The sequence below is a fragment of the Centruroides sculpturatus genome, unplaced genomic scaffold (genome assembly GCF_000671375.1).
Source record: "Centruroides sculpturatus isolate CEXI.00-Female unplaced genomic scaffold, Cexi_2.0 scaffold909, whole genome shotgun sequence".
Lineage (NCBI taxonomy): Eukaryota > Metazoa > Arthropoda > Arachnida > Scorpiones > Buthidae > Centruroides > Centruroides sculpturatus.
In genome coordinates, this window is record NW_019385113.1 from 4269 (window position 1) to 28997 (window position 24729).

Below are 24729 nucleotides of genomic sequence, written 5' to 3' on the forward strand. Positions count from 1 at the left end.
TTTCCATGATAAAGCTTACTGTTTTCTTGGCACAGCATTTTACAAAAACAAAGTCAATGATATCTAATTTGGTAAAAAATACTTTAAAAAGTGGAAGATTAAAATTAGCATTGTGTGATTATGAGTTAATTTACTATTGGCAAACATTTTAACCGTATTGAGAAGTCATCCTCAAGTTCCAAACTGGAAGCTCTTAGTAATAACCAAAAATATTGCATACTTAATTAACAATAGTATGCAAAATTTAAATTTAACCAATAAAGTTATATGAGAAACATAAGATACAAACCTATAATGAACCACAGAGAAAAATGAAATTAAATGCTGGCCGAATATTAAATATTTTGTTACAAAATTAAATTACTTTATCCAGTTTTTTTCTGTTATCATTAATATTGCACAATTGTTCTTTCAATAATGAAAAATATTAATTAAACACACACATCACAACTAAAACATAACAGATCATCTGTAAATTATTTTGTAATTGGTTATTTGGCTGTTATTTCATTCCATAAGATTGTCTAATTATAAAGTTAAATTCCAAATGAACCCAACAGAAAATTGAGCCAAAATCACAGTTAAACTAGCAATCACAGGTCCAAGCCTCATAATTATTGATTATTAAAAATCTTAAATCTAAAGAGTTATGGTCTAAGATCAAAAATCTAAAATAAATTTTAACATCAACTGAAACTGCAGTTAAGAGAAGTGTGATTATGATCCAACTCTATGTAATTTCACTATTCCATCAAAATGATTTTGCTGTTTAGTTACAAAATACACATTTAAAGTAGTACAAACCTAGCAATTTCTCAACATGTATTTAAGATATAAAGTAAAACTATGCAGTAAACTAATATTAAATTTAATTTTCAATTAGAAAAAAAGTTTGTCACTTGTAACTACACTAAATTTAAAAAACTGACCTGAGCCATTAAGTATAGATAAGGCTATTTTTGTATGTATCAAGTTACAAACTATCCAATTCTACTAAATCCACTCTGGAATTTTGAGATCCTTTACTAAAATGACAAATGATAAGTTTAACAACCCAGTAACTTGCATATCTTTTAAGAAACCGTCTCCATAATTTCCCAACAATGGCATTAAGTAGCATGAACAAAACCGAAGCTCAGCTTGCATTTTGGCCGATGAGGACCAAACTCATCATTTGTGATTAGCATTTTGCATACGATTACATTGAATTAATGAAATTAACAAACAGAATGAAGTTTATAGATAAAATATTTTCTTCTTACTAATATGAAAAGAAAATTATTTTTGTAAATAAAATTACTTAACCAAAATAAAATTACATTAAACATCAATCTTATAAGCTATATATATATTAATACATATGTATTCTATACTACTTTTAATAAAATTCTATGCCACACAACAAAAAAAATTAAAGAGGTGAAAGTGGCAATTAACACCTCCAACATCAAAGTTCGTAAATGTTTCGACATCCAGACCTCTTTTTGTTTTTTTTTTTTTTTTAATGAAGAAAATAGGACACAGAGTTAATTTTAGAAACGCAGAGTTTTACGGCCATGCTCTCGACTTCTAGTTATTACGCTAATAATAAAAATCTCTCCGCAATATTAAACAATTCCCTACCTGATAGGTATCGAGCAGCTTGATCGTCGAAGCACGAATGAAGTTCTGTGAGGGAATAACCTGAGTGGATGAAGGAGCGGTACTCTTAGCAACATTTCGTTGACCATACGAAATACTGTTAGATGACGATACGGCATATGGAACAATACTATTACACTGATTGTGGTCTACAACATAGTTCACTGCACTGTTTCCATTATCACCCAAGACACCACTGGTTGATGAGATATCACTGACCTGATTTGGATTTCCATATTCCATACTAAAAAAGCAAATGAAAGATACACATTAACGCATTCTACATCAATCAATATTTAATAAATTAGAATAAGAAATCAATAAACTAATATCAATCTTTTGACAAAAGCAATGACAGACTTTTAAATGATTGATTCAATTTTTTGAAGCCACGTAAACTGTTTTATAATTACTGACACACAATTTTGTTATAAAAGCCAAGACTCAATGAAAATCTTGCAATTTAGCCTTGATAATCGCTTTACATATGTTTCAAACCAACACGAGGCATAATTCTCACACAAAAACTTTGTACTCTTGCAAAATGCCAGGCATTCTTATAGGGTTATAAATAATGATACAATCCTAATTTCAATGCCAAATCATATCTTATTGATTATGCAGAAGTTATATTTTGAAATGTTCTGCATGATGTAAGTTGAATGTGTAACAGATGCAACCTTTCCACGATACAAGCTACAGTATATACACAAAACCTATAACAACTGAAAAAATATCCATTTTAAATAACGCAATTATTTAATTAATAAAAGGAAAAGTGATTTTTTTTAAATTTATGTTCTACAAAATAAAAAACATTACACAGATGCTTTAATAATCCAAAAACTAAATGAAAGTGGAATGATATCTAAAACAGAGTTTATATATTTAATTTTGTCTTTATTCAAAGAAAAATGATGAACAACATAAATATTATAAAATGAGTTAAATATTAAAATATTTAACCAGATAATTTGATTCAATAAATACCCTGATCATTTATCTAAAGTAACTTGTCCAAACATAACACTTGACGTAGGACTGTTGTTGTGTAACAACAATCCAGTATTGAACTAGTTTGAATTTTTTGTATTTTTTGAATACACAAAATAACTAATTGCAACCAATTGTTTGCTTAATGACATACATTTTATTTATAATAATTAATTCATACATGTTTTGTACCATCCTTCCTACCAGCACAAGTTTGTTAATAAAACTTGCATAATTGGAAGCATGCATCTGCTGTACCTTCACACAATATTAAATGGTAAAAACAAACATTTCAACCATGTTTTAAGTATTTCTTTTATTGTAAAGAATTTAGGTTAGATCGTTATATCCACCATATCGTATTTGTAGCAATCAGATAGGAAATACGATATTGATTCCAGCAGCTGTCGAAACAAAGTTTACGTCATTAAACAATTCTTGATGATGGATCAACTATTAAATTACCATACGGTTGATTTTTAAATTCCTTCTCCAAAACTCATGATAATTTAAACTGCAATGAAATAATATTTAAGAGACTCAAGTATATTCGCTTAAAAACTCAACTGTTACCAAAATGTTGCTTAAGTAAGCTTTGATTATGTAACGTAGAAGTCACATAATTTTTTGTACGCAGATAAGACACGATTGTTTTTTACACTTAAAAACCTACTTAATAGATATTTTGGAATGCCTATAAAGTGTACTAATTACATACCAATTTAGGTCATCCAGCTTTCTCTTTCTGCACCCTTCGAAGGATGTACTACTGACGCCTCTATGTGATTGTAGATAATGCACTTTATCAAGCATCCCAATATCTCCCTAAAATAACAGTAATATTTTTAATAAAAGTAATCACATTAAAACACTTTATAAATATAACAAAAATACAAATATCGTTTTCTTTGGTGTCTCTTTCCTACCATAAAGTATAGCTCGACAAAGGCGACAAATGATTTTGTTAATACGTAAACATTTAAGATTACGGATACGGTACAAGATTACTTGGGCCTCCGCCATTAAGAAAGATCGACCGAAACAAACGTAAAAAGGCAGAGAACGAGACTCGTCACGATAACGGTGCCGAGGTAATTAGCTTCGATTACCGAGAATTTCTAATGACTCCATTATGTTTTATGCTACTTAATTGGCATCCGGACACTGGCAAGCATCACAAATAAGTGTCATCGATACTATAGGTAATTAAGAAAACTTTTAAAGAAAATCTCAAGACTGTTAGTTTTCAATAAGTATACTAAAAAATTGCATGCATATTCATCAATAAATTAAAAGAAAGTCGTACGTTCCGCATAACTTATTCCATTTACAAACGGCACAATGTTGTGTGTTGTTTGTAAATGAACTAAGTTATGCGGAGCCTTGCCCAAGAAATTTAAGCAAACATTAATTATAATTAATGCTGTTCTAGTAATATAATTGCATTTTCTGTAAAAGTTTACTATTACAAAAAATAAAAAAACGTTTGAAAATCCATTTTGTAATATAACAAAAAATTCTTAAATATTCAATTTTTTGATGTGCACAAATGTCAAAGTTACAATTCCTGCAAGTACACAAAGCAGATTTCGACGTCGGCATATTATTTTCTAACATAAAAAAAATCAAACGGCAACGTCGTGGGACGTGGAAGCGGCGATGTTGCAAAATCAATGTTTCATAACTGCCACATGTCACCGGCACAAAGCAACTCCGAAACAACTCGCCCCCATAAAAGCCGAATGGAAAGGTATAATCCCACTATTGCGACACCATATTTTATTTTTCTCATACATAAAATAAGCTCCTAATATACCTAATGTCGAAAAAATTATTTAATGTTAGAAGTAGGCTATATCGGCCAGTTTCTTGTAATAAAGGTAAACATCGAGTTACATTATTCTGTAAAAAAGAAGTGTGTTACATACACGATCGGAGCATCTACAATATTTAAAACTGCACTATTTTCTAGTTACAAAGCAATTTACAGTTACATCCAACCAAATCAAAGTTTTTACTATTGATACCACCATTCAAAAGATCCCACTCTGTCCCCACCCTTCATTAATATCTAATTTCTGCCATTTGAGAGTAAGGAAATGCATAGAAAACTCAACTTTACTCAAACAGATCACAAACTAATTAAACATTGATATTTCTGCAATTGAGCTTGTTATAATATAAAAAGTCAATTTTCTATTTTACAAATTTACCACCTAAAGGTGGTGGTGGTGGTAAACTTCAAGAGAAAAAACAATTCACATTTTTCTTTGTAGCTGGTAACCATTCACAGGGTATATATATATAACACAAACAATATACTTAAGTAGACGCTTTCAACCAGCATAAAACTGTACCAGAGAGAAAAATAATACCATTTCTGGGCTTCCATTTTGATTCCAAACACGAAAAATAAATTTCGAAAATTTCGTCTTTCGAAACCGAATTCCATAAAGTTAACAGATGGCACCACGCACCAAACAAAACGGCGGAAACATTCCTCACGAACTGCACACTCGAACACGCAAAAAAGCGGCGCACAAAACAACGTGGAGAGACAATTAAATCCCCTCGCTTACGACCGTAGTTAAAAAGAGTATTGTAAAATTGCCCGGGGCAAACGGCGTGAGAAACAATACCAGAAGTATTACGTCACGACTCGACGGTCCGAGAAAAAAACAGCGCAGAAAACACCAAACAACACGGGAATCCGGTAAAAATGTGGGTTAAGCTCTTTCTATAGTTTAAACACGCAGAAGGTTAAGAAAATAATGTTTCGCACGAAGACGGATTTCGAAATTAAATAAACAAAAAGGGTCGTAAGTACTAATCGCCCGCGGTATATTTACAGAACGTGACGCCACGGTCGACGCGACGCGACGCGCCAGCCAGCTTGGCCGGAAATTAATTCGACCCTCTGCCAAATTTAAACTTGTTTTTTCCCGTAAAATATTCTCTTTCCGACTCATCGATACGTTCGTATTCCGATCTCGTGCCAAATCGTCGCCCCTCCTTCCCCGTTTCCCGCCCCAAAACTAATTTAGGATTCCTCTTATTCCTCGGTCTGGTTTCAATCCCGGTAACCCCGATGCGCGCAAATGCAAAAATATCCGATTACACGCCCAGGACGTAAATAATTTTTAATTTTCAAAAATATTCTAAGTCGAAGAGAACGTCGCGCCGACGAATTTAACGCTTTTCCCCCTCGTCGCATTTAAAAAAAGCTTCTAGCGGCGCGACTTGCCCTCGCGAGCCGAGAAGCGACCAATGGCGCTTCGATATATTTAAATCGCTGCGATAAGCGATTGGTCGTTCGACAGAGCGACTCGTCCCGATCGCGCGTCAGAAGCGATCCGCGAGCGCGAAAGACACGGGATCGACCAATAGGCGAAGTAGAAACGGACGAATAACGAATTTTTAAATTTTTTAAACCGCCAGGACGAACGTGTCTCGCCGGGCGTTGTCGCGTCGCAACACCTACCGCATTTCGAATCGGGCGGAGACGTCATCCAGTCGATAGAAAATGGGGAAGGGGAGGAGAAGCGAAATCCTCAGACGACTCTAAATAAGCTGGCGTTCGCAAGTCGAGGAGGATTCCATTCCGAAATGGAATACCTGGCTCCGGGCGGTGTTCGGTGTGTGCGCGAGAGGCGACGGTGTTCTATCCCCTCGTTCTCCCTTCGGATTATCGAACGATCCCAAAGGGGGGAGGATTGGCAGCCGGTTATATATTTTACCTCCTCGTACGAAACACCTGCGCGAGCTTATCTGCCCACATCTGTCCAAGACTTCTATGGCGCTATCCCCGACGGGGAGCGACGACGATAGTCGAGTCGACGCGATAACCGGGCGAGGTTGTTTATCGCCCCGCTCCCACGTCACAGAAAATCTGCCGGTAAACACTCCCGGCCTCTACTCTCCGAGGGGGGAACGAGCCTTCTATCGTCCCCGTCCCGACCACTCGACGGTCGTTAACCCTCCCGGCTCTTCTCCGTCTGCCACATTTCGGATGTAGGCCATGTGCGTCGGGTGCTGGCAGACGGAGACCAACCGACAGCCGCCTCTCTCGCTCCCTCCCCTCTCCGCCGACTCGACCACAACGTCTACGTCCGCGTGACGTCACCGTCCTTGAAAAATCCTAGAAGCGCGCCGACGTCACCGGCGGCGCGAGGACTGTTGCCAGATTCGGGAGGATCCGGGCGCCTACCACGCGTCTTATCCAATTCGCTCGGTTTCGTCGCAACGCAACGCCGGCTCCTCGTTTTCCAAAAATTTCTAATCTCTTTCGAGGAAGGGCGAGCGGGGGGAAGAGGGGGAGGAAATTGACGGATTCTGCGAGAATCTCGCGAGTTAGCAGAACGTGACGCGCCGTCGGCGTACTTGGCAGATTTCCAGAAATCCGCGCCCCCCGATGACGTCAAAAGGCGGTGACGCGAGACTGTTCCCCCCGCGACCGCGAGTTCGTGCGAAACATCTGCGTTTGACCTTCGTCGACATGTTCTACCTGTACCGTTTTTCGATAACGATACGCCGCGCTCCCCAATGAGCGATAATTCAAGGTCGGGCGCTAATCGCACGCGGCGACCGTCGCCGAGAACACCAGACACCGCCGAATTTCAAAAACAACCACCAAAAAAACTGGCAACCTCGACGATAACGTGCTACTCGAAAAACGCATTAATTCCTGGAGCGCCGCGATGCATTCGGCAACGCCATCTATGTGCGCTTAATGGAACGACTAAACAATACCCTCCTCTCTCAATTCGTTCGGTACGCCACTCCAAAGCACGAGACGTTTCGTGACACTCGAGCACGAGACGCGTTCTACCGAAACGGCGTCGCACGCGATGCGTTTCGCGTGCTTCTTTCGTAACTTCCTGTTAGGGGCGACCCGCAGCGGCGAAAAATGTCACGACACGGCTGCGGCGCCATCTACTGGCTTCTTCCTCGGGTCGGGTGGGCGGAGGGAGGGCGGGAAGCGGATGTTTTTGCAGAACGTAACGAACAAAAGTAGGTAGTTACGGGGCCTCCCGGCCCGACCGACAGGTGAGGCCTTCGATCCACCACCTGCTCCGGCAGCGGCTAGGCCGAAAAAGGATATTTACCTGTAGAAAAACTAGGGGATGAATAGACACGGGAACTATTTTGGTCGGCAGCTGTCGTGCGGTCACAGATTGCCGGTAGCCAACAGAAACATAATTGAAAGCAACGTACTCCCCGTCTCCTTTTGTCCCACTCCCCCGCTCCACAATGCACCATTCACAGTTCCCCTCCTCTGGAAAAAAACAGGAACGGGGACCGAGGAGCCGTGTCCCAAACCGTCCCGAGCACGTTTACGAACGCCAACCTAACAACAAATCTAAGAACACATCCCCTTTAGGAAATTATCGATAAGTCAACCCCCTTCGGGCGTAAATGGCGAAATGGACGGGCGTGAAGCGCATTAGGAAAGGATGGGTGGCTCTTCCGTTTCCTGTAAATACCAGCCAGGTGCAGTGGAGATAAAATAAAACGAAGGGAAAAAAAGGGGAGCGAGGTCATCACCGGTTACCAGGCGCCATAACAAAATCGCAAACGGAGGACGAGAGACGTCGCGACGAGTTCACGCGACATTTCCTCCACAACCGAAGACGCGAGTGGGCGATGGCGACAAACGAGATTTCGCGCAACTGGAACAATAAAGATAAACACATTTCTTGGCAGATACGTAGGTTACTTTAATGACATCATCCGCAGTTTGACGTTAATGGGAAATGACGAACATCCTGTCGGGTGCCATTTCGAACGCCGCGACCTTTACAGACGGAAAAAAGCGCTGAAGTAACGACCCGGTTCGTCCGTCCGTCCGTTCGTTAAAAAAGCCACAAAAACATCCCCGTAAAAAAGTGCCATAAACCGAGTGAAGTGGAACGACGGTAATTTCTGAGCATTCTATTGTTCTTGCAAAGAAACACCACATCCGGGAAGGCGACGTTTTTTCCCGTCTTCGACTGAAAAACGCTCTGGATTGATGGGTTCTCGGGGGACTCCCATCTTTTTGGATGAAGTCGAAGAGATTCGATCACGACGTCCGGTGGCGCGAGAAGGGGGACGGAAGAGCGTATAAAGAAAGTTTTGCGCGATCGATGGCGACAAGCGCGTCTTGATCAAACTTTCTGCGATAAGGGCACGTACCTGGATGGGAATTTCCATGGCGCACGGTCTATAATCCACGGCAGATCAGAAGGCAGACGCGCACACACATAGATGGACCGGCAGACAAAGACACTTAACAAGAGGAATGGCCGAATCCATACATCTGTCTTGGCCACATGCACGCACGGCACACACACACACGTGTATGTGAAGTGAGGAGGAGAGGTGGCACCGACTGCTCCGCAGAGGGAGAGCGGGACAGATTAAAAGGCCACTTATGTGTTCCCCCGGCAGCTACGTCAATCGATGGACACGTCCCCCCTTTCTCTCTCTCAGGGAAAGACTGAAGTGTTCATTAGAAAGCGTGAACAGATGGCGTGACGTCCGCGCACGCTTCGCACCCGTTTGGAAACAACTGTGGCACCCGCGCTCCGACTTAACGACGTCGTAAGGATTCTTCCCGGCTCCCATTAATCTGTGCAGCTGGAAAACAACTCTTTAAAAACGACAGCGCTGCTGGAAACACGCACCGGCACACACAAACACATACTGCAGGGGGAGGAACGCAGATACGTCAACCGTGTGCAGCTGCACGTCCCCTCCTAAAGGATGAAAGGGGGTTTCTCTTCTAATTTCCGCCTGTCAGGGGTGGACGGCGCTTGACCGATAACGCTCCGTGCCTCGGGAGCCGATCACGTGATGTCGGCGCCGCCGCGTCACGCAAAAATGGCGACGGGATGGGCTCCTTCCCGACTCCGAAGGCGCGCACGTCGTATGCAAATGGGCGAAGTGCAGATTCCACACCTAATTAAACTCGGAATTCCGACCGAATAGTTGTAAACACACGCGGGCGGGAAGGGGTTGTGCTCGCGCGCGCGCGCCGACTGCAAATTATTGTAATTTCGCCGCAAACACCAGCCCGGACGCGAATTGTAACAATTAAAAATGTACGCGTTGCAGAATTTCATTCGGTAAACATTCATTAGTCGCTCACGTCTGCGTGCATTCGGAGGAGGGTGGTTTTTCTCGGGAAGATTCCGGCACGAAAACGTGTCCGCGTTGTAGCCTTTCCACCTTAATTTCCACCAAAAGGAATTCTTAAGGAATAAAGGATAAAACCGAGGCGTACTGCACAACAGCAAAGCGATGCCATCAACTTGTGTAACGTAGAAGGAACCGATCAAAGTTCGTCAACAGGTGAAACCGCTACGACCTCCCCCCACTGCTAAGTAAACGGAATAAAGTTCCCGCGTCACGTGACAGCGCGGAAAGGGTAAAAAGTCTCATTCGATACGGTTCTACCTCTACTCGAATCCGTACACTCGGGAAATGTGACAATAATGTCGTTCCCAAGTAACGTGGAAGAGGTTAACGAGGACAGTAGGACACAGCAACCCTTAACGACCCAGGTTATTTTTTCGTGTCACACGATAGATACACGCATTGAGCCGATTATTAGGAACGAATTAAAAAACGCCTTATTAGTATCATTTAGGGCACGGGATCATAAAAATGAAGACCAGAATAAGATTCCATCCGTTGGCACGTGTTTTTCCTCGTGCAAGCGGTAATTTGGAAGACGAAAGACCCTCAAACTTGCCAGTTCTCGATTCAAACTCGGGGGTAAGCGAGAACAAATGCCGGTCACGTGACTACTGGGGAGCTTAGAAACCAACCTCTGCTCTGGCAGCTGTTTATTCCTACTGTCTATTCAACCCTGCGAATATTTTAAGCACAATTCGTTTCGACATCACTCTCTTCGAGAATCACCCTGCCAAAGATATTTTGAATCGTCCTAGAAACAGCACGCTTCGTCATTACGCCGGTACAACATTAATTCCACTTTCTTCTCCCCGGCAAGGGGAAGAAAGGAGTATTAAATCTTGGGATACTGGGGACGAGACCGGTCTCGCGCGCGAAGTACGATGTGTGGCCAGCACCAACGCTTACGAAGAGAAAGGAGTGGAGAGAGGGAGAGGAAGCGGGCACAAAATTTAAAATCGAGAGTGACTGGGTATTAAGTCTGCAGTATGGTGGCTCTCCTCTCTCCCCTCTCGGAGGGTTAATAAAAGCGACAGTCCCACAATGCCCTACGGGATACCCTCCCGAACGAGAGTCGACAGCGGGAGTTCGGAGCAACGGGGTACACGATGACTACACAAAAGAATCGATGACGGCGGCATCGTCAGCTGCATACAGACAACTCCAGCCGAGCCTGTAAGAAATTATGGGATGCCGAGAGGGAGTCGCTTCCGATACAGAAAAAAATCCTCCCCCCGATATTAAAGCGGGAAACAATGGGGTTCCCGACCATTCTGTTTTTCCTCTTTAATAAATAACGCCATTACCAATTGGTCTAGAATTAATCGTCATTGCCGATTGTCCAATGAGAGACGAGATGGTTGCACTTCACCCGTGGATCCCCGCAGGTGCGCACTTCCCATCTAGAAAACACATTCCACCCATCCTACTGTGAAAGCTTCTTTTGGTGGAGCTAACTGTAATTACGGTCGAGGAAATGGAATGGAGACCAGACCCTCGGGAGGCTTTGTTTCTAGGGGAAAAAAACCCTCTCGAGGAAGGGAGAACTTTAGTATCCACCCTATAACCAGAAACTTCTCGAAAATACGAACGAGTGTAACGTATGCCCCCCTCGACAATTAACGAGCGTCACTGCTAAGCGGGGGAGTAACCCAATCCAGTGTTTTCTAAAAACGGAACGAATGAGAACGGGCCCGGGCCCTAAATAAAAACTTTGTTTTGTAAAGACACAGTCCCGAATTTTCTCACCCTCTATTCATAAAGCCGATGAAATGCAAATTGGAGCGCGCGACGCCTTCCCTAATTAATGAGATGTTTCAAAAGGGGCAAAACGATACAAACCTGAATTTTTAAAACAGCGAGAGACCAGGCCTTAGGAGGTTTTGTTTGTCGAAAACATATGGCTCCCCGGGGAAGTAATCTAAATATACAGACCATACAAACAACAATTTCTTCAAATTAAGCTGGTTTCGCAGGGGGTCTTCACGATTAAGCGAATAGTAACGTTTTCCTAAAGGAGGAAATCCCTTCGCCCCACGTAAAACCCAGCGTTTTTACGAAACAAATGAGGGGTCGAACGGTCGAGCGCCACCGGCATCGTAACCGAGGGACAAAATTTAATAGGATTTGCAACACGTGCCGAGTCGACACCGTTCCCAGAGTACACCACTCGATACGGAATCCCTCCTTTAGAATAAAGAAAAATACGTATATTTATATATTCTCAACCGTAAACGTGACCTGTTTAGCGAAAGTTCGCTATATGCGGGGCACTCATTTCCACTCATTACGTATCGAAGTGCGTGCTGGGAAAGCCGTCGATCCGAACGAAATAAACTGGAGAAAATTTAATTAATTTTGTGCATGGTTGCCCGTTTGTGGGTCTTCGAACGTAGCTGTACTCGCAGAGAAAAGTACGATATGACCTAAAACGGGGGGTAGAGAAATACGCGCGCGAGGCGCGAATGTTCCGTTCTTCTTTCCCGCGCGAATTGTCTCTTAAAAAACTGTGTCGAGCCAACGGTGACATAATTAATAAAACTATAATTGGAAGAACCGCTCGAGCCTCGCAGCATTTCCTCATCAACGTGACTGGGGAGAGAGAGAAGAGAGGTGCCCCGGGTGAACTGCACTACATGCCACTCGCTCTCCGAACTGGTTCAAACGTAACCGATAGCAAGGGGGGAGACTTCTTATCAACCATGTCTTGTGACGGGGCAGATAAAATACTGTAAAATCATCCTGCCAGCTGCCATTAGTCAAGCGCTTTTGGTCGAGTGACAGCAAGTAGAGCGTGCCTGGGTTGCACTTTTATAATCTAAGCGACGATTGCAACCCGGAGGACTTTATGTTCGCAGCGAAAATGAACCTTGGACAGGGGGAATCCCCGCAGGGCAGCACGGTTCTCTTATCAACGAGAAAAGCGATTCGAATTTTAGCCGGCCCACATTTTTGAAACTCGTAAAATATGTCTTCTCGGGTGGAACGGGGCAGTGTTGCCAACCAGACATCAAAAAAATAAACCTCCAGATAACAAGACTCGCACCGAAACACGAAATTAAACTTACGGTATTGGAAAATCCCCCAGCCAACCCGCGCGCGGGGTCGGCCGCCGTGCGGCGCTACGCAAAAATCACCCCCAGTTAATCACCGAAACTGCGCAGAAACCTCCAAAGTCTCGTAAACTCTTGCGAATGCTAATATTTAAAACTAACGAGCCCTGGGAGGCCGTAGACATCCGCGTCGTGTCAGAGCCATCCAGGGGGAAAGGGGGAAGCACGCGACAATGGTGGAAACGGCCAATAACGGTCGACGGGACGAAACAATCGTCGAAAAGAAAAAGCCATTCCGGTGGGGTAGAAGTAAAAGATTGGTGTTCTCCCGTTTAGTTTTAATGCCCGACATTATTTTCCAAAATAAACGGAAACATTGGAAACTAGTGTAATGTTTGGCTCGGCGGGGGAGTGCGGGGGTGTAATTTCCAAGTATAACGACCATTTTCTATCGACGCAGCAGCCGATCGAGGGATAATGCATCAGAAAGGAAGCAACATGCATACAATTATGGCCGAGTCGGCAATTAGTGACCTCCGAGTTGTTTCCTCTCCCGTTGTAATTTACATTTGGAAACGGGATTCGGTCGAATTGCATCACCGTAATCGGAGGGAAAATTTTATTTTTAAAGTTAGCTGCCGCTGCAAAGCGCGGTCTATTCTTGGACACGAAGAGAAATATTTCTTTGTGTGACGGGTGGACAACTAACTGCAGTCCATCGTCACAAAGGAACGCTTCTTTTCAATCACACCAGCACAGCCTGCAGCCTTCCATGAGTCACACTCTGCATATTTAGCCCTCCTTGACTTTTCTTTCCTGACTCATTCTCTGCGTATAAAGCGAGTGTTCCCGAATCAAAATTACACTAAGAATTTTATTTACTTTTTCCCAACTCCTGATTTATACGGTATGCAAATCAGCAACTTCTACATCTGTATGACAGAATTTACAAATCATTACACTGGCAGAATTATAGAAAGGATCTCATTTTTAAATTTTTCCCCCTGTCGACTTAATGGATGTTTTTTAGAGAGTAAAGAGTGCATTCGACTTAACGACCGCCCAACAATAATAATAATAAAAAATTAGATTGAATCTGATGCCTTACTGTAACAGCCGGTAAACCCTGTCACATCTACAGCCTGCCTCCAGTCTACAGGGATGTTTACAAAACTATAAATTTGTCTACGGCTTCTTAATGACCATTGCTCTGTACGGGCGTGGAAGCATTTGTAGTGTACTTTTTGACTTAATAGTACTTGTAATGTGGCACCGTCTGAAAACAATACACCTATCCGGGTGTTTCTAGGCAGCTATCTGGTTACTGGACAACATAATTGTTTGCCGGATAGTGAAATCTTATACTCGGAGACTTAAAAGATTAAATAACAAACCTGAGTTATCTGCAGTTAATAATTTGATAAGCCAAGAAATCTTTAATTTCTTTTACTTGGAATAAAATATCTGGGCAATTTTAAAATCGTTTCCAGGATGGAAGTGGAAGTTTGAAGCCAAGCCTAGTGGAACTGTGTTAAATTACAAAGAAATAGAGATTAGATAAAGTATATTTCCTCTAGAAGGGAAAAATGCTGTGTTAAAATGAGATTTTTTGCAAAAATCTAAGACTGAACACTTCTAAATAGTAAGTTATCAATTGTTCCACTTAATATAATTTTTTTAAACGTAAACATTACTGTCCTACTTTTTGGATAACAAACAATATTTCCTTTTGCTGGGCAAATAAAATGCAAAAGGTTAATCAACTACGGACTAAAAAGTAAACTCAATTTATTTGTCGAAACGTAGAATTTTATTGCTTCTGGGGAGGCATTTGCTCAGGAGATTTAAAAATTTAGAAATGAGCTAACCAAAATTCGAAAATAGAATGAATGAGCATTCTGGGAGAATTGGTTGTAATTTCAAAGAAATGGCATGACATCTGTTAGTTTTGAAATAAACAGAATGATGTCATGCTCTAATGCTAAAAGTATACAGTCAATGACAGTCATGACTGGCCTTGTTCTACAGGGTCATAAGAAAAAAACAGGAAAAAACTACAGCAGCAGTTCCCGAACATTTCTAAATTCTTTACAGTATAAATGCATTCACATACCTAAAAGCAAATGTCAACCTTTTCTTCTCCTCGTTAAGATGATTTCACGCTTCTCTCTCATAAGGCCAACATGCAGTTTTATTTTTTTTCAAATCGACTTAAACTGGAACGTGTAAATTTGCTAACTGAATATTTTATAGAAGATAGGATCGCTCCTAACAAGGCCTGTGTTGCATTTTCTCGGGATGGCACTACGACTCGGGGCAATCCGATATACAAAAATCTGATACCGTAATTTCCTGTTAAACTGTCGGATCTGATAGAATTCCCTTATAACTTCTGTTTTTATACTTTGAAATGAAATTTTGAACAAAATGAAATACAGTACCAAATCTATCCAATTTGGTTATTAAACTTCAATTTTTCAAGTAAATGAAGAAATGAAAGTATCTCAACTCACTTTGGATGGACAACTTACAAAAAGCATATAAGATACAAGCTGAAAAACTAATTCATTAATAACAAATTCACATCAACAAAATATTGTGTTTTTATTTAAATAAAATCATATTAAGATACTAAGTTAATATTTGTGAACAAATAATAACCTGATGAAACATCACCCCATAAATTGGAATTTTAGACATTCTTTTATATAGCTGCAAGCACTGTTCCTGATGTGATGTTTCATTGAGTCGTAAGGCAAAATTCTATGTTAATCCAGTTTCGTAAACAGAGAAAAAAAACACTACTGCATGAGTAATGATTGCATTCCAACTCGTAACAGAAGGTGAAAAATATCCAAGAAACTATCTTATCTAAATAATTAATTTAGAAATTCATTCTTTTCTTTTACATTTAATGGGTCCTTTATGCTTTGACTTTTTAAGATAAAATATTCAAAAAATTCTTTCTTAATGAAAACTTAAATACCCCATACTTATACAAATTTTATTTATCAAGGAATCTTTCAACTTACATAAAAAACACATAAGACAATTAAAAGAAAACTGCAAAAGCTCTTCCAGATTAAACAACTACAGGTTAATGACTCAAACAATTTTCTACATATAAAAAAAGTATTTGGAAAGGAAATACAAAATTCCAATTTGCAACTACTAAAAAAGTAGGTTGAAAATTATAAATAATATATAATTACTCTAATATTTATTTTCCAATTAATAATTCATACTTAGATTTGAGCGTCGACACTTCCTTTTTCCCAAAATTGCAGACAGAAATTAATTACTGGAGGAAATTCTGCATTTAAAAAATTATCTGATTAGCATTACACGTGTTACGCCACCAATAATGTTCTCTAAGTGTGACATATTTTACGAAACAATACTTTCAGAGGAAAATCTGTATAACAAGAATTTTCTAACAATAATATACAAACATATATATTTAGTATTCAAACCACTAGATAGAATTTCCACTGGCAGCAGCAACCACAACCTGTAGGAACGACGATTCCAAAATGACAATATCGGTTATAATTGTTAAACTATGATGATAAATATAAAGCCATCCACAAACAATAGAAATTAATTTAAATATAGAATAAGCACTTCAATCACTTTAATGACAAGAGAAGCTGTCTATAAAGCAGAACATACAACCGGATATGGAGACGAACAGATGTCGTTACGTATTGAGCTAGCAGTTACAGTTTCGGACAATTCATGCCATGCAAAAACAAAAAAAAGGGTCAGTGTTATTGAAACTATTGATAAAACATCTGTCTAAATAGAGCAAAGAAAAATTTACAAGAGTTTTGCAAAGATCGAACAATGTCGAGAAAATATAATTGTAATTTCTTTTGTCATTCTGGATGATAAAATTTTATTATTTGGCCAGTTACACACACAGCTTATTCTTATTTTTAATGTAAATTTTACATCAACTTTCAGAACAAATATTTAATTATACTATATATAAAATTTTGAAATTATAGAGAGGATTCTTGGAATAAGTCATAATAAGCAAAAAGGATTTACTAAACCACATAGTACTTACTACATGAACAATAGGATCAAACCACATTTTTTAGGAATTTATTTGCTTAAACAACAGTTTTAATTAGCAAAATTTGCAAAAATTGATATATTTATTCATACAAAAGTCAAAATTACACACAGATCTCTAATCTATAAGCTCGAAGACTGGTTTACATCATCTAGACATGTGCCAATGATAATTTGCTTTGAAAAATATCCCAAACTTTCCAAAGTCGACAATTATCTTTTGCAAAGAAAATTAATTGAATAACTAGTTTATAGATTAAAAGTGAGACTTATTGTTAATCAGAACAACATCTAATCTATAAAGCACGGTTCATTAACAACTTTGTTTATTCATTTGAACCTCGGTACTTTTCATTAATTAGGCGGTTGGAAAACAAAGAACAATTCTTATATATTCAAAGACTCAATATAACTACATTGTTATAAATCCTCCTTGTTTCTTATAATCTTACTTTGTAGTAAAAGATGGAATTTAAAAGTTTAAACCATTCAACTCACATTACATATAAAAATAAATACACTAAATTATCAAACATCTTGCAAAAGTCTCTGCTGATACCAGCAAAAACTTGAATGAAGAACAATGGGCTGAAGCTACATATGTTCTAACTAAAATATAGAAAGTACTGCACACATTATACCAACGGTGGGCAACCCCCGGCCCGCGGGCCAGCTACGGCCCGCGAAAAGTTTCTATCCGGCCCGCGAGATGTTTAGAAGAAATTATAAATAAATATTTTTCGATGTAATTCGTCTAGTTTAAATTGAATATTATTTTCTGAAGTGTTGTGACAGCAATGACAGGAAAAAATAAGGGAGTCATTTCCTTATTCAAACAAAAAATGGGAGAACAGAATTTTTCTAAATTATTTATATCTCATCGCGTCATCCATCAAGAAAATCTATGTGCAAAAGCTATGCAATTAGAAAATGTAATGTCTGTCGTATCCAACTACATAGGGCTGTTTTTATTGTGTTTAAAGTCACTTAGATTTTACAAATAGGTGAGCCGTTCACAGCCTGGCACACGCATTTGTAAAATCTAAGTGACTCATACAACATGGAATTCATATAAAACGGAATAATCAACAGTGTTATAGGGGGGTCGACTGTAGTAATTAATTTCTTTTTATTTATTTATTTATTTCATATTTGCAGACTAAAAATTTACAGGTCACAAGGTGTCAATTAACTACTATGGCCCGCGGAAAAAACGTAAAATTTATTCTGGCCCATGTTATAAAAAAGGTTGCCCACCCTTGCATTATACCATAATTAATTTAAATTAATAAAGAAGTTTCCTCATTTAGCTATTCTCACTTTCTCTTTTTACACAAAGTAGTATTTACAGAATAAATCCCAATGCTAACACAGCCATACTGTACTATTCAAAGACACTATACCTCAATAAATCTTTGCAGATTTAGTAAATTAATAGAATGCCATTCTAAATAAGTTCTTGAATTAAAATCAACAGATCATCGGACGCTCGGACACAATGCCGATCCTTCTACTTGTTCCTTCAATTGCAATCCATTATCCTGCCATGCTACTCGTGGATCTGTCACAGATTCTAGAACTGATTAGATAATGTAGTAATTCTCCAATGAATCAACAGAATTATCTTCTGAATGCAAAATGAGCTTCATTGTTTAACTTTTGAATAGTAATTGTATGAAGATTATCCATAACAGAAACTAACCTTTATCGGTTTTAAAAGGTGGAGTTTACGGTTTCATTTGGGAAATGGCTTGTACAGAGAAACCATTCTTTTGGGTATTTTACCACATTCAAATGTACATTCTGTCAGTAAAAACTTTATAGAATTGTATAGGGAATTTTTAAAATCATTCTTCAAACTTTGAGGTAACATTTTTAGGTATTTTTAGAGAGACTGTTATAAAATATATGCTAATTTTATTGATGTAATGCAAGATAAAAAAGCTTCAAATTTGAAAGAATCTCCAATTTGACCTAAGCCAAGAGATAAATTTGTAAAATTAACTGCCAAAAATCAGATTTATTTAAAAGGCAACCAAAAAACTGGCCTAGTTATTCAAACATCAAGCAGAATTAAAAAAAAAGAAAAAAAATCACCAGGATATAAAAAGTTTAAAATTTAACTGCAATAACAAAGTAAAAAATAAATCTGAATGCTAAAAATCCATTATATAATTGCATTTTTCATGAATTAACAGCTTACAAATGGCAGTAATTAACCAGATGTTTTCTAATAATTAGGAATTCTGAATTTAGACTTATTCAAAAAGCAAGTATGAAAATATTTATTTATAGTGTTTACTATTGTTAATAAAGCTATTAGTTCCATTAGCAAAATGAAACTGTTTAAAAATACTACACCAACAAAATAAATTTTTATCAATAAACAAATTGAATGTGCATTGCTTAGCTGCAAGCAATAATTTATATTTTTACTGTAAATACACAAATTACTAAGTATTTTTACATAGTGACTTCCAAATTACAATAATAGAACTATAGAATTATTCTATGGAGCATTGTTAAACAATACTATATATTAAAACAATATTTATTGTCTACTTTGCAGCTATTAAGTTCAGTTTCAATTGTAACATGAACTAAACAATAACTTTCACTGTAGTTACATAATTCTTCCACTCTAGCCTAGGTTTACAGTGGTAATTTCCCATACAAAACTGCATGTATTTCCAAATAATCAAACTAAACATTCAAAAATAATTACCTAACAATAACTTGTAATGTCAGACAAATATAATAAGTTTAAATGGAATTTAAAACTAAAACTTTGTTTAAATTTATCTAGAGAAAAATAATATTTATAAATTATATATCAAGCAAACAATCCATCCACGAGTGCACAGTATTTTTAATTCACAAATCCACTTAAATGGTAAGCGAGCAATTACTTTACCACCAAAAACACAAAATACAAACAACTTTTTTATACCACGACTTTACAGGAATACTTAATTAACATTGCAATTCATAAACACCCATAAATAAAATAGGTACATTCCATCTCATTATGCGGGCCTGTAAACAAAGGCTGGAAGCTAACGTAGTTACTTAACTGAAATTTTATTTGAAAGGATACAGTTGTTGCAATTGTCAATGTGCGGATATGTAACTCTATCAGATAATTTAAAATTAATCAATATCCTAATCCTGAATAAACTAACACAATAAAGATTCATCAGACACAACATAATTGATGAATTTAATTGCAGAAAAATATGGTTTATTGTATTAAGAATGCTTAAAAATTGAATCGAGTTATATTACGAGTAAAAATAAATTGAAACTCGTGTGAAAAAACAGTAAACAAATCTAATAACAAAAGTGTATGATGATGTGCATATTTCATATAAATCTAGAAAATTTTAAAGATGATCAGAATATTCTATCTCTATAATGTTCTCAATACAAATAATTTAATAGAAAACACAAAAATAATTAAATATATATATAATTTTCTTGCAAGCGAGTATTTAGTTGACTATAAACAAAAACACTTGCAGTCGACCGAACATAAATTTCATTAAATTCTTTACGTTCATGCACATAACTGCTTGTCCTTGAATTTGTTTATAATATTATTATCTCTCCTGAAATTCAAAGTTTATAAAAATTGATTAGTTGATGATCAATACATATTCCGATTGTCGTCGGCAACGTCGTGTATTTCCCCCTCCCCGAAATGCTCTGTTTTGTTACCGCTACAAATTATTATTTCATATTTTCACTTTAATACGTTTTAAAACAAAGTTTTAACAAAAATTTATATGTACTGTACATACATTTGTCCAAACAAAAAAAACTGCTTAAATATTCTTTAGTATATTTACTACCTAACAACAGAATATTTAAGCACGTGTTTAATTTTAACTGCAAACAGCCTGCAATTACAGTATATGGAAACTTTCTTCCTTTGTTCAGTCAATAAAACAGAAGCTTGTACTTAAGGATTTTTACATTTAATTTATTGAAAGTTATAATCAAAAACACAAAGATTCACCGAAGGAAGAAGAAAAGGAAGAGGATGGCAAGAAAACAAGTGTTTTGATTTTTCCGAATTTATTGCTTGTTTATAAGGTTTGTTAATTTTGCTTTATATGGAATGAACTGTTGATACTTTATATCCTTTCCTGATTAAAATTAACAATTAAATTAACTTTCAAATTACACAATAGACAGCCACAAAATAAGATATTTATACTTTAAGAGCAAACTTAATCCGACGCTAGTCAAATTCGACAAATAAATTTATAATTTTAATTTATTAAACAGTAGAATAAAGTATTAATAAAAACCAAGGCTTAAATCTGCAGTTTTCATTCTTACTAATTAATCTTACATCTAATGATACAGATTATAAAAACATAAAACTAAAATAATAAAATAATATTTCTAATCATAAAAATATGCATGAAAATATTTATTTCAATTCATAATTAAATCATTAATTAACATCAAAATTTAAATTTACAAGATCAATACATATAAAAGCACTGTATAAAAGAATACTTATTAACCAAATTAAATAAAAATTAACTCTATTTTAGAAGTGAAAGTACCCCTCAGTTGAAGAATTCATCAGACAGCAAACAAATATTCCAGATATTCGTTGGCTTAAGAGTCAAACTTATTACACGATGAAATTTTCATAACGTACTTACAACTTCGACCAAGGGGTCATTGCAAATCTTTAAATTAAGCAATGACGAACTTGGATAAAATATTCTCTTTAATGTTTAAAAAAAACTTATTATCATTTATCATTTAAAATTAAATTATATAAATGCTTTGAAAAAATTACATTCGCGACTATGAAAATAATTTGGTGAGTGTCTCGAATTTTTATGATGCAAAACCATTCAGTTTGGCCATCGTATTCTTAATTACTAATTAAATATGAACATGTTTATACTAATCAAACTTAATTTGTTACAATTAAATTGGCTAAAAAGAATGTTTGATCATTAAAAGCAGTCTTATAATTCTAAAAAACACAAAAGAAAGAAAGAAATAATATATAAAAATAAATAATTACCTTCCTGTATTTGATATTATCATCTTAAGGTCGATTTCTGCTCGTTTTGATATTGATTGATCGTCTTTTCCAAATGCTTCTACACTCTTATTTTCTCAATCGTTTATATTCAACATCAGTAGTTTACTGAAGTCAAATACTTGAGTTACTTATAACATTTTAAAATAAAATTTAAATATATAAAAAAAAATAATAAATGAAACAAACACTTAAAATATATTCATGTTCATATTTAATTTTAATATAACTACATTCTTAATAAAGTATTACAGTAAAAATTTATTTTTAAATATAATAAAAGTATAAATTTAGTTAAAAATACCTTAAACTTATTTAATCATGTTTGCATTTGCCACTATATTATATATCCTATGGCTTTGTTAACTATATACCACGAGCACTAAGAAAAATGTTCAAGCCCATTATGGGTTTGATAATCCCACAAAGGGGTGGTTAGATGGTAAAGAACAATCTGACATATCCAGATCAAACTTTCCTAGAAAATCAGAGGGTTCTCAATCTTTTGGACCAGCAAATCGACGTAGTTACGACCTCGGCTATTAGGCTGTCACTGTTCTATAGCAGTCACACACAAATCTCGTATTACCACATTATGTAATATATGAGAAAGTGGAAGAGAGACTACATTTTAGAAAACAAGGGCAAAATACAAGACAGCATTAACCCAATAGTTATCGAGACCACCGTCAACTATATTGTATCGCCTGTTCGAGACGACGGCATTTGACACAAACCAAATTTGAAAGCCGATAACATTCTCTATCCAATATTTATAAAGTTTCTTCTGTAATTCTACCCTTAATGACAAGTCGAAAGGGCTTAAAAATACTCACAGATTAAAATAAAAATTCTTAGAATATCAAATAAAGTGGGAGATTAAGATAATATAAGAATGACAACTGTAGTATAAGAGCAGCATAAATTGAAGTAAACTACATCTAATTTATATTTATATTGCAAAACTATATTCTGAGTCAGTTTAATCAACATTACAAACAAAAACATTTTATTTCCTTAAATCTCGTTCTGTCAAATTGAGCAAAACATGAGCTAATAAATTGAATTACTCTAAAAATCCTAATACGAATTAATGCAATGACAACAGAATTCCTAAGGAATCTGTACTTGTAGGGATTCGTCGTTAGAACAGATTTTAAAAAATTATTCGTTGGCAAACATAAATGTTACTGGTTATCTTATGTAATAGTAGAAAAATATTAAATTGTTATTGTTTCGAGTCGTATTTTACACAGAATTTACTTATTGTTTACGTGTTTTAAGAGAAAAATATTTATTTATTCCATTAATTTTCTTTATTTTTATGTTTTAAAAGTTATTTTATTAAATAATTTAAGCTTTTTCATATAAAATAAATAGTATTTCTTCGTTTTAGAATATAAAAATTATGTATTTATTAATGAATATAATGACGTCTTACCATACTTTTCACACCGAATTTGTCCACTCTTCACCAGTTTGAATTCAGAAAANAATAAAATATTTAGCCTTGTCAAAACTATTTTTGTCTGTACATTACTTATTGTAAATTAGCAAATTAAGAATTACCATTATTATTATTAATCAAATTTTCAGTTTCAATTCTACATTTGTAACGCATTTTTTATACTTTCCTCTTTGAAATAAATTTATTCCGAGAGGCAATTCTGTGATTTAGCATTTTGTCGAACGAAATAAATAACTAAATTTATGATGCGCTTTCGCTTGAGTTTAGATTAAGAATTTTTGTCTACTCTAATCAAAGTAGCACATCGTGGCATCTGCTAAAACCGGGTGTCGACCTATTCAATCACATCCACCGTAAACAGATCAATGCATTTGTGGAAACACCTCATTTTTCTTATCTTTATGAACGATCCGTCAATTTTTTTTTTTTTTTAAAGTTTTGTCATATTTAGTACAAAGGGAAGAAAGCGATTCTCTTTTAAATGCATAAATCAAAATAAATGTGCAAAATCTGACTTTGCTGAGAAAAGAAAGATATCCGGACTCGCATAGTCTATAACTGATATTTCTTCACCTGTTTTATAACCATTGTTATTAATTAAAATATATGTGGTATCGGCAAACGGATTGATATTTTGATCAACTATGAGTTTGTTACATTAATTAATTTAAGAAAAATCTGTTGAAACAGACACATGGTTCCTCATTCTTCCATTGTTCTATTCTTAAGCCAATTGCAAGATTATCTTATATCACATCTAAATATTTAACGAGCGTGCCTATATGAGCTTTCTTTCTTTCCCTCGGTAATTATTTCCAATTAAATTTTTAGCTTAATGGATATTAATATCTTAACCAGGTCTAATGTGTAATAAAGTATGATGATCTGATCGTAATTAAAATTGCAGAGTTGTTTTATGTACCCTTGTAAAATGCATTAAAACTATCAAACGTGAAACAAAATTATTTCAATACAAATACAAAGCATAGCATATTATTTATTATGTCAAAATGCAAATTACTCAAGAAAAATCAAGTCCTTTTCTTATTTTTCAAAAACTACCTCTGTCAAGAGTCTTTGCTACAAATTTGCATATCTTTTACAAGAATTTTTAAAATAAATTAGTAGAATGTAAGCAAAATTTGTAAACAACTTCCTTGTACACGTTCAAGATATAAATTATGTATTTAAGATTATGCAAATTTATTTATTTCTGGAAAGACTTATGAAGTTTATTATTCAAGCTG

The 24729-nt window shown here is 36.4% G+C and overlaps 1 protein-coding gene across 6 annotated transcripts in view; it reads right to left on the reverse strand.

Annotated features, from left to right (window-relative positions):
* Positions 1-1527: 1527 nt before the first annotated feature.
* Positions 1528-24729, reverse strand: part of LOC111634957 — a 29202-nt gene continuing 6000 nt past the window's right edge. Inside the window, exons 1-3 of one of the 6 annotated variants that reach the window (XR_002758308.1) lie at positions 8809-14903; positions 3353-3459; positions 1528-1885 (exon numbers count right to left, since the gene is read on the reverse strand). Coding sequence is in view for 1 of the 6 variants with exons in the window: in XM_023379809.1 (XP_023235577.1) it covers positions 1582-1885; positions 3353-3459; positions 5010-5012 (414 nt within the window). In the remaining 5 variants the exon portion in view is untranslated. Of the gene's footprint in view, positions 1886-3352; positions 3460-3560; positions 4959-5009; positions 5631-6115; positions 7710-8808; positions 14904-21996; positions 22123-24729 lie in introns of those variants that run through there. The other 5 variants (XR_002758309.1, XR_002758310.1, XM_023379809.1 and 2 more) reach the window with 5 other exon arrangements.